We start from the raw sequence: 11,382 nt of genomic DNA, 5'->3' as shown, positions 1-11,382 counted from the left end.
ATCTCTACCACAAACAATCACTGTAGCAAATACCAACTGGCTCTTGGTAAGCACTGTGTGTGCTGTAGACATGATGCTCCTAGAAATGCTCATGAGCTGATTCAATTAACTTCAAACAAAAAGGGTAAACTACAGTGGAACTTCAAATTAGCTGTTGTTCTCTTCCGAACAAATTCTGAGAGTTTCAGAAGAAAACTAGTTCTTGAAGTCAGCCAGGCTGGTGATTTGGGTTTCAGGTAAAACAGACCTTTTTTTAAGCCAGCAGCATAGTACTCTCTGAACCTAACTGTACAAAGCTTCTGGAAATAACTCCAGATCCAGATGGATTAATGACAGTGTCACCAAATGAAATCTTCAAAAAACACTGACACCTCATGTAAGGAAACAGTGGGGAAATACATGTTACACAGCAGTCAGTGTGGGAATACAGTGCAAAGCCTGAAGTGCCATGCTTTAAATAATTTTAAAATTAAACAGCCCCTGCCTAAAAACCACTAAAAGTGACAGGTTTGTTCCAGATTAAGCCTATATGGCTAAGTGACTACTCTGCTTCATTTTTTCAACTAGGGTAACTATTAGAAATGGCAAAGAAAAGGTCACCAGTAGGAAAAAAAATCTGGAAATGGGAGATGGAAAAATGTGGAAAATTGAAGAAAGAAACTGTGAAAATGGAAGCTATGAAACTCCTCACCTATGAGAAAGCTAAGTTCAAGCCCTGAATGCTCTCACAGTGTGAGAGCACATAATCACCAATACCATAGACAGAAGAAATCAGCACATGAAACACATCATAGAAAGGGATTTCAGTAAGTCAACTGACCTGTCAGAGGTAAGGCGATGTATGTTAAAATTAGTAATTCTTTGAATTTATTTATTTATGAAATTGCAGAAGGGAGAAGTTATCTGTCTACTTGCAGACTATATGACCTGTCAAATACAGGTCATATGGAAGGCCTCAGAAAAATAAAAAAAATCAAGGCACTAAAGACAAGAATGAAAATAGGAAGCAGGGTAAGATGCTGAGTAGATGTGCCACACTAAACTGGTATATCTTTTTGAAATAATTTTCTGGACAAAACATGCAAACCTTCAATTCACCAGTTTGCTCAGAGCCCCATTCAACCAGGCCTACAACACCCAGGAATAAGGCATCCACAACTTCTCCTGGCAACCCATTCCAGTGCCTCACCACCCTCTCAGTAAACACTTTTTCCTAATATCTAATTTATGGCTACTCACTTTCAATTTTAACACGTCCATTGTCCTGTCACTATGTGCTCTTGTAAATAGTCTTGCCCCATCTTTCTTGTATGCTGGGGTATGGGAAAGCCACAGTTAGGTCACCCTGAAGCCTTCTCTTTTCCATCCTGAACATTCCCAAATCCCTCAGCCTTTCCTCTTAGGAGAGGTGCTCCACCTCTGGACTCACTCCAGCAGGTTCATGTCCTCCTGTGTCTGGGACCCCAGAGCTGGATGCAGCCCTGCAGGTCTCACCAGGGAGGAGCAGAATCTCCTCCCTTGACCTGCTGGCTATGCTATTCTAAAATAAAAGTATTCTAATTATCCCATTTCCATTCCTAATGAGACTTAGGGCTGTAATTCTGCCAACTGTTACTCAGACAAGTAATACTATTAAGAAATGGGCTTTACTGAATGTGTGAAATACTTCAGTTTTATTTCAGACACTGAATTCTGAAACACAAACCAATATGGCCATACACAGAATATGGATAGAGGAATTAATAAGTGTCACTTGAAAGTTAAACAGAACAGCTGTGATAACTGTAATCAATTTGCTCCTGAGTTTAATTTGAAAAGATTTAGACAAAGGGCATGAACTTGCCCTTGAGCAGCTAAATCATAATAATTGAAGCACTCTTACATTGTAATAGGCTATTTAGTCCATTTGCACTCTCATATACACATGCACAGTCTTGCTAAAAGATTTATACTTGCTCATCACAATACCATATTTGGTAGGAAAACTAATTAAAAAAAAGAAAAAAAAAAAAAAAGTGCTGGGAGGATAAAGGCAGAATTTCCTGGACAGGATAAGAAAAAAGCTCATGTAAAGAAATAATTTAAGAGTATAAGATTAAAGCAATCCAGGAACTCCACAAGCAGCATGAAACTTTTCAGAGAGAAGCTGCTGCTGCAGGTTAATCCAATTTCCCAAATTTCTCTCAGCAGAAACTATAGGACCAACAATGCTGCGTTTTAAGAATGGGCAAAATTAACTTAGGATCTGAAAAAGGCACTAAGATATGCTGGCAAAAAAAAATTATTTAGGTAATGTAAGAGGCAGGATAGTTGTAAATAGTTGTCTACCTCCAAAGCTGGCAACCTCAAGAATTCTGCTCACTTTCTTCCAAAGCCATACTGAGGGTGCCAGCTCACCTTTCCATCCTTTACACAGCTCCACCTCAGGACAGCCATCAGGGTGAGTAACACTGTGCCAAAATCCTTCTGCTGCTGAGAAAACTCATACCTTCCCATCCATTAAGCCTTGTACAACTGAGCAGCTGAAAGCATTTGTCAATCCCTCCCGCTGAACTGGGCACTGCTCTGCCAGGAAGGGTTTGGTTCACTGCCTCCCAGGGAGAGTAAATGGGAATCACCAGGGAGTAGTTAAAGTATCAAACTGTCAAGAACCCAAGCCCTGTTTCAAGGATTTTATCCAGCAACCATTTCATGTAAAATGCAGAAGCAATTCTGGAAGAGGTTGTAACCCAGCATTGTAACCCTATCACTGCAGAGTGGTGCTTTTTATTTAGTGATGAAACTTGCCCAAAAAATGTGCTTTGCTCAGGAGGGACAGACCTAATCATCAGTCTGATCAGGCAGTAATTATAAGCTTACTTAAGAAGTAGAAAGCACATTTTTTAATAGGCTTAGGCAAAGAAGGAAGAAAACTCATTGTTTTTACAATCTACATGATCTTTTTTTTTTAGTTACTACAAAGGATGCAGAATCATGACATGTCCTCTGAATAGATGCAAGGTTTAGCTCCTTATTCTGGGAAAAAGTTTGTGGTGTAGCTCCACAATTGTTTCCTCTGATGACAAAACTGTCCTGACTTTGGCTTCTTTTTCACCTTGCAGTGTATCTGAGAAACTCATTATGGGCTGCACATCAATAATGGAAATCAAATTTCAAAAATGTCTGTGAACTGTATCAGAAACTGAATATGATACTTATATCCTAAAGATACAATTTAAGACTTGCTTTTGTCTTTATCATTTTCTTAATTGCCAGCAGCACATGGCTCCCACTTTGGCCACTGTAAGGTTCCTGAATACCTTTGTGTATTGCAAAGGGTCCAGACATCTTTGCCCTACTGCAGTTTCTGACTTAGGTCTCTTGAACATCTACAAATTTTCCCAATCTGAACTTGAGTTAGAACTACCTAAGGAATATGAAATTATGTAATGTCCTACACGAACCCTTCCCCTCTACACAGCACTGGTGAGGCAACATCTGGGGTGTTGGGCTCAGTTCTGGTCTCCTCAGAACCAGAAAGACATGGACATACTGGAGCCAGATGTGTGAAAGGCCACAAAAACAATGAAGGGACCCATGAGGAATGGCTGAACCAGCTGGGACTGTTTTGCCTGGAGAGAGCTCAGGAGGATCTTGTCATTGTGTATAAATACCTAAAAGAGGTACAAAAAAGGAGCCAGGCTCTGGAAAGTATCAGGAGAATGGACAATGGGCACAAAGTGAAACACAGGAGGGTGCCTGTGACCATTAGATAAACTCTTACTGTGAGGGTGACCAAGCACTGGCACAGGTCACAAAGGGAAGTTGTGAGGTCTCTCTCCTTGGGATTATGCAAAAAACCATCTTGACACAGTTCTGGGCAAACAGCTCTACATTGTGAGACAGCCTTGCTTGAGCAGGAAGAGGGGTGGACAAGATGACCTCCACAGGTCCTTTCAACCTCAACAGTCCTGTGATTGTCTGAATGAAATACTTCATTTTATGTTAATATGGGAATATTTTTGTAGTAGGTCTGTCAACCATGAAGTTTCTTTATATGATGCTATTTTGATAGCTTTACCTTGATAATTTTTTCCCAAGTGAGCACATTTTTCAGGACCTATTATCTATGTTAAAATTAAAAGCTCATCCCCTACTATACTTACAAAGGAACTACCATTCCCACATATGATAGTATGTGAAAAGTCTTTTAAGCTGTGATTTAATGTAGCTATTAAGGAAATAAAAAGCTTACATCACTCATGTCTTTAATAGTGTTTTCCATTTATATAATAATACTTACTGCCAAACCAAAAAGAGCAGGATGTTCTTTTTCATACAAAGTTTCTTGTAGCAAAACCACTTAGAATACATTTCACATTTCATGGGTAAGAAAAGCATTCAACCTTTCCATGTGTGGATATGTCACTGAAAGCAATTAGTCATGGTGAAATATCTTGTGGTAGGCTAATAATTTAGGCAGAATGTTGTGTACAGTGTTAAGATACACAATTATATTTTGATATGTAAGATTGGAGATCATAGTGGAAAAAAACAGGTCTTACAACAGATATGTGTAGAGAGACATTTTATTGCAAAAAATAGCAAATGTCTTAAGAACACAAACCAGTGAGTTATTAAAAGCTTCATAGCAAAATATTTAGCCAACTCTGTTACAATATATAGGCTTGAGGTTCTAACAGTTAACACTATGCCTCAACTCACTGAGCAAGTAATGCTCCTGGTACATAAACATTGCACAGCTGAAATACGGAGCTCAATATTAAAAAAAAAAAAAAAAAAAAAAAAAAAAAAAAGAGAGGGTATTTTATCCTCAATCTTTCATAATCTAAGTAATTGAGAAATTACAACATTTTAACAAGCTTGATTCTTTTTGGGAAAAGCCATTAAAAATAATTCCTGAGTATTTAGGGTAAGTGAATATATCAAATCCGACCAATTAAGACCAACATCCTGTTGGGTGAGCCTTGCAGCTCTGAAGGGACGTCCTCTAGCGTGGCTGTAATGGCAGGATCATGGCCTAAACAGCAATGAAACACATGAAAACCTTCTGACATGCCCATTCCCATTCTCTTTTCTTTAGCAATAACCTACAACTGTCAACTCTGAAGTCTGCTTTGCTGAGAAAAACATGCTTTAAAATGTCAATTCCTTTTGTGAAATCTTGTAATGCAAATTGACACAACTAAGTCTTCAGTAAACCATCACACCAATAATTATGTGAAATATATAAATCAAAATTTAGGCAAGGGGCTTTCATACTATGTTAGTTTACATTTTGAATTGTATGCTTTGTATCAGTATTTTGAACATAGAGATCTAGTTATTTAGCATCTTGTTATTGTAATGAGAGGCAATATGTTCATCCTCTGTTATTGTCTTCAGATAGAAGTTACAGTATCATCTTATTACACACCACATTTCTAAAATCCTGTTGGCATCCATCATCTTTCTAAGATTTTAATTGAATCTATTTTGATTTTAAAACTGCTGCCAATCAAAGCAGTTTAGAGACTTAATCCCAGAAAAAAAATCAGATTTCTTACTTTATATATGCTTTTCCAGAATTACAGGATTAAATTACAATGGATGTAGAAAGATTATTGTACAAAGCATAGTTATTAATTCACAACACTGGTATTCAGCTTGATCAATTACAGTGAATTCACAAAAATGGTTTTATTATATCCACTCTTTTGTATCCACCCACCCCAGTATGTAAACAAGTTCCTTACAATGACAATGGCAAGACTGCAGTTACTGAGATGTACTGCATGTGAAAGACAACACCTAGGAGGAATAAAGACCTGGATTTGACAATTCCAGTACATGCTCCTGCTCACTTCCCATTCTAGACCTCAAGACCACTGCTTTCAGTCTCTTGCAGCCTTTAAATCAAGAGAACTTACAGGTAAATTGAGCTATTTCCTAGTGCAGTCTCCTGGAGTCAAATTGGTGAGAAGTAACATGCGTATATAGAACAAAAGAGATAGTGGCTTGGGAATAATTGGGATTGTTACAGTCGTAACAAAACTGTCCGAGTAATGATAATGTACAGTACTGCAGCTGAGTGTTACTAAGACAAGAAACTCTTGTATTACAAAGATGAAGATCTCTGTTTGCACAAGCCAATTTTAATGGGCTATTAAGCATTTGGTTAAGAACAGGCTTGTACAGTCTCACTGAAAAGGAAACACTTGTCAAAATGCTTTTTTAAAAAATACCATATGACATCCTCTAAATTGCAATTTAAATATTAAAATCTTGTTTCAGAAGTTCCTCGCTTCAGGTTGTTACTCAAAAACTCATCATGTTCAAAACTCAAATTATTATGAGATCTTGATATCATAAGAAGCTTTTCCTTATTTGTAAAGTCTTTCTTGACTGCTGCTTGTGGCACCAGTAATCTATCCATTGGGTCCTCCTTGTTCTCTAGTTTCATATAGCCTTTACTGTTGCTCCGATCCAGTCTGGGCCAGCTGGGGTGTTTCCTTTGTTCAGCTTGGACAGTGAGCGTGGACGGACCCCGATCCAAGTCCAGGGACTTAGAATGTGAAGACAGAAGATGCAAAGATGTGTTGGAACCAAACTGCTTCCTGGCAGCACCAGGAGATAAAAGCTTTCCTGTGCTTGGTTCGAGAGTCATAGGAGATTTGAATGGATCAGATGGGGTGTCCACAAATGAATTGTGTCGTGGCAGCATGGCAGCGGCCGGTCTGTAGGATTCATTGGTGTCCGTTAGTGGAATGGCCAGAGAATCCATGGACAGATTTCTGGACTGACTCCTGGTGATCTCTGAGTCCTCAGTTATGTTGTCTATACTGGGTTCATCGATAACACAGTTATTCAGTTTAATTACTGGCAGTGTGAAAGCACTAATGGAAGAAGATACGATGGATTTTGTTTCACACTTTATAGAGTTAGTGTTTTTGTCATCTGGAGCCTTGCTGGAGTGAGGGTAAAGTCCAAAGACTGAACCAGACTGCTCAGCCAGCAGAGGTGGCAGGAGGCTACTTGTGGTCCTGTCTTCATTTAGGGTAATCTCATCTTCTTCAGCAGAGCTATCCATTCTAAGATTACTCCTGAAGCCAGAGAAAGGCGCAACCGTGTTGGCAGCCAGCCGTGATGCACAGGAGCTCCCGCTGCGCCGGAGCTCTCCTTCCCCCAACAAGCCAGGGAAGGCACCACTCAGCTGCTTTTGCTCCCTGATCCTCAGGGTGTGGATGTCTATTACTGTGGAGTATATGTCTCTCATGTGTATTATTTTTGTTTCCTTGTCACGGTTTTCATGCAGAATGGCATTTGCACAAATAAAAATGAAGATTCCAATGCCCATAGTGAAAGGGCCCAGCATTTTCATCTTATCCGAGTGCACGTGCTGCTCAAAGAAGCGAAGTAAAATGCTCCCTTGGCCTCTTGGGGTCCGGGTTTCATTTACAGATGGATTAGCTTCAGATCCTAACAGCTGTTCCTTCTGGGGCCAGTATCCAAGGATGGCCATTGCAATTCCAAAGAATGCGATAAGCACCCCCAAAACAAGGAAGAATCCCGATGGAGAATAGAGACGGATTTTGCCCCTGACAATCACCACATCTGTCCTGGGCCGCCGTCTAACTGGTTTCTTCTCCTCAGGAACTGGTACTCCAGCAAGATTCACATGTTGCTGAGATCTGGCAGAGTCTTGCCTTTTTAAGGCAGCCAGTCCTGTGATGACTCCTCCGGTTGCTATCATAGTCCTATATTGTGCCCTGGAGAAAAAAGAAGAAAAAGCAGAAGTGTTGAGGCTAGCAAAGGTTGTCTCTACAAATATAAATAGCTTTTTGTTAATATGCAAATATTTCTTGATAATTAAAACACTTTTGGACTATAAAAAAGCTACTATTATAGTCCCAGTTATGACATAGCAGTTTTGAGATTCACAGGGTATTCCAAAAAAACAGATTTTCCAGAAGTCCTTTTTCACTGTAAATATAGATAATAAAGCTTCCATCACTGATACAGACAGTAAAGCTAGTGCTCTTAGTGGTGATAAATCAGGACTAAAGATAAGATATCCAGAAGTCTTAACAGATAATATATCTCTGGACTGGTCTGCAGCAAAGTCAATATATTATTATCTTGTTGATAATTTTAGCACTTTAGTACTAGTTCTTTTTAAAACTTCTGAGACACAATGTGAATTCAGTTCATTCTACATTTCCCCTTCAAGAGATCTTTCCTGATAGATTTCAGCATATATTCATACATATTTATTACAGCATTTAAATAAGCTTTTATTAAGTCTATTCGTATTCCCTGAGTCTCAGCTAGAGAATCATTTTTGCCTTTCTTAATAATGAAGATCCTCACATACCTAGATATTATTCCTCCCTTGTTTGTTCCTCTTGGACTAAAAAACCTCCACCAAATTTTATCAGACAAGAAGTTTTCATTAATTTCAATTTATTATTGAAATTAATAATTTCAAGTTTTCTTAGTTTTATTTCATTTTAGACTTACTTTGTACCTGATTGCATATTACATGAGAAACATTAATTCGCAAAGGTTTGGAAGAGAAAGTCATCTTTGATATTTTTTTATGAGCAAAAGTAACAAATGAAACACAGTTTAAAATAACTCTATTTTACAACACATTTTTGACTAAAAAATGGTTTCTGTGATTAATTAACTAGTATTAGAATTAAGGACATATGATATTATAGGGTAAAATTAATATACTATAAGTTAGGTACGAAAAAATTATGTTGTCTTTGGTAGTGTTATTATGCTCAGAGATAAAGAAAGGCTGACAGCCTGTTGCAGGGGAAAAAAGCTCTGTGTCAAAGCTGGGGGTGGTTGAAGAAGGAAAACCAAAGTGCAACTGAGTGAACAAAGAGAAGTGCTGAAAAGCAAAGGTAAAGCAAATTGGTGACTGCTTGCAATTTACAGCAGTGATTTTCATCAAGTCTCTCAAAACTCGTCATTTCGTTTTAAATTTTAGCAGTGCACCTCTGGAAAAAAAAATTAGATCTGCGTTAGGAGAAACAGACAGACTCTGTTATGATATGACAGTATTACAGATTTCCAACACTGCAAGCAGGTGTCTCATAAGTTCATCTACAAACAGAAATCGGCCCCACCCACCAAATATGAACTGGATTATGAAATTAATAAGGCATTTGAAATAGGTGGCCAAGCAGAAGGAAATTGGAAGCAGTAATTCAGATGACAGAAAGAATAACAACCTGAACTCCCTCCTTGCACCCTCTCTATTAAAGGACAGAGGGCTTCCTCTCTTTCTTGGAAACTTTTCCTTTATGAAGAAAAGAATTGAAAAGGTCTAGGCTGCTAAGTATACTGCATTTTCTGAATTTTTGCAGAAGAAATCATAACATTATTCCAAAAATCTCAGAAATTTCACTTGTACTCTCAGGTTTCATGCTCATAATCTCTCTGGGAATTTTCAGACTTTGTAATTAATTTCCTTTTTGATGCTACCTGGACAATTTCCATACTTCAGGGCAAATTAATGTTTTGAATGCTGCATAATTTTTTTTTTTTTTTGTTTAAGATAACAATTTTAAAATACCCCAAAGAAAGTTATTTGACATTGATAGTTTTTCAAACTTTCTCATGCGCTTATGTTTATGGGTCTCTGCCAAAACAAAAGTTCATTATTCTGTAAAACAATGTTTTGAATATCTGGACAGAAATACACAGGACTTAGTCATTACAAAAGATGTTGTATTTTGTCATGAATTAATTAAATGTAATTAGTTTTCTCTGTGAAATAAATTAAGATAATTACAGCACATCTTTACTGAAATGTAACATCATTTAGCCATAATCTAGTTTGTTCCAATAATCTTTTACAATGGCCAGACCTTTGTGGCAAACAAGGAGTTTCCATATTCATGTGGTATTTTACAGGCATATATGAACCCACTCTGTTCCTTCCCAGGGCTGCCCAGGAAGTGCACAGGTACAGCAGTTCAGTGCTAAATTCACACTGTGCCTATTGGCAGGATTTGTTATTTTGTGTACTGATCTGTGCTTATCACAGCCTCCTGAATTGCACTAAAGGGTGAACAGAATAAGCTTACATCTACTTGCTAAATATTTTAAACATACCTCCCCTCCAACTCCAAAAAGTACAGCAAATAAAAACATGCTTAAGAATTACATCTTGGGGTATCTTTCTGTAGAAAGTTCTCATTTACAAATTTTGCAGAAACTGGGAAACCATATCTCAATTTCATTATTACCTATTACTTGAAGGACAGAAATTGAGATTTCTGAAAGTGAGAGAAACAAGATGTCTCAAGGCACACAGCTGGGTTCCAAACCATTTTATGATTCTCTGATTTAAGGGGAACACATTCCTCTGTTCCTTTTAACTGCATCAAAAATCAGGCTCAGGGGAGGAAAAAGTCTGGCTGCCAAAAGATACAAGCTTATTTTGTACATAGGAAGAGTCTCCTTCCTATTTTTCGAGTTCACAACAATATTATTGTACTTCCTTTCACAGAAAAAATCACAATCAGGTTTATAAACAGTTATTTGTAATAAGCCAATTTTGATCTCTTCTGTATCTAATAAAATCAATAGTATTAAAATACATAATGGCATGAGATGGTTTCACTTCATGCTGACAGCTTTGCCAAACCAATTACAATGAAATGCATATTAAGATGAAAACCACATTTTAAAAAATATTGTATTTATAATAGATGTTGCAGATACATATGATTTATTCTGCAAATCTGTTTAGTTTTGTCACATACCAGGCATAATATGAGTGCTGCTCATTAAATGCTGTTTAAAATAGAAATATTTCTATGATGGAGTTCTGCCCTTCCATCTTTGAGGGAGGCCCTCCATTCTTGAGGGAGTCAGAGGACTCCCATGCCTCCCACTCTCAGGCAATAGGAGGGTACCTGGTTGGTGAAGGGGAGGGGAAATGGGAATAAAAATTCCTCCCAACCCTCGTCACCTCCCCAGGTGCCACTTCAGGACAGGTATGAGACCCTGGCCCTGGGTCAGCCAGATGGTGTAGAAGAAAATGACCTGACCAGAGAGCCTCCCAATTATGCTTCATCTGTGAGATGGATCACCACCTCTAACATCAAAAAGAGTGACAGTCGTGGTGATTACTCCCTTCTGAGGGGAACAGAGGGTCCCATTTGTCGACCAGACCTATCCCTGGTCTGCTGCCTCCCTGGGACTTGGGTAAGGGACATCACTGAGAGACTCCCTGGGCTGGTTCATCCCTCTGACCATTACCCACTGCTGATACTGCCTGACTGGCAGTGATGAGATTGAAAAGAGGAGTGTCAGGGCAATTTAAAAGGGACCTTAGGGCACTGGGTCAAGTGGTTGATAGGGCAGGAGCTCAGATACTGT

General features: G+C 38.4%; 1 protein-coding gene across 1 annotated transcript in view; it reads right to left on the bottom strand.

Moving 5' to 3' along the window:
• Positions 1-4,566: 4,566 nt before the first annotated feature.
• Positions 4,567-11,382, bottom strand: part of TMEM200A (transmembrane protein 200A) — a 53,580-nt gene continuing 46,764 nt past the window's right edge. The window contains exon 2 of the mRNA XM_056488582.1: positions 4,567-7,748. Coding sequence (XP_056344557.1) covers positions 6,257-7,732 — 1,476 coding nt within the window. The 5' untranslated portion in view covers positions 7,733-7,748 and the 3' untranslated portion in view covers positions 4,567-6,256. The remainder of the gene's footprint in view (positions 7,749-11,382) is intronic.

This window comes from Oenanthe melanoleuca, chromosome 3, assembly GCF_029582105.1.
Source record: "Oenanthe melanoleuca isolate GR-GAL-2019-014 chromosome 3, OMel1.0, whole genome shotgun sequence".
Lineage (NCBI taxonomy): Eukaryota > Metazoa > Chordata > Aves > Passeriformes > Muscicapidae > Oenanthe > Oenanthe melanoleuca.
This window is presented reverse-complemented; position numbering and strand designations above follow the sequence as displayed.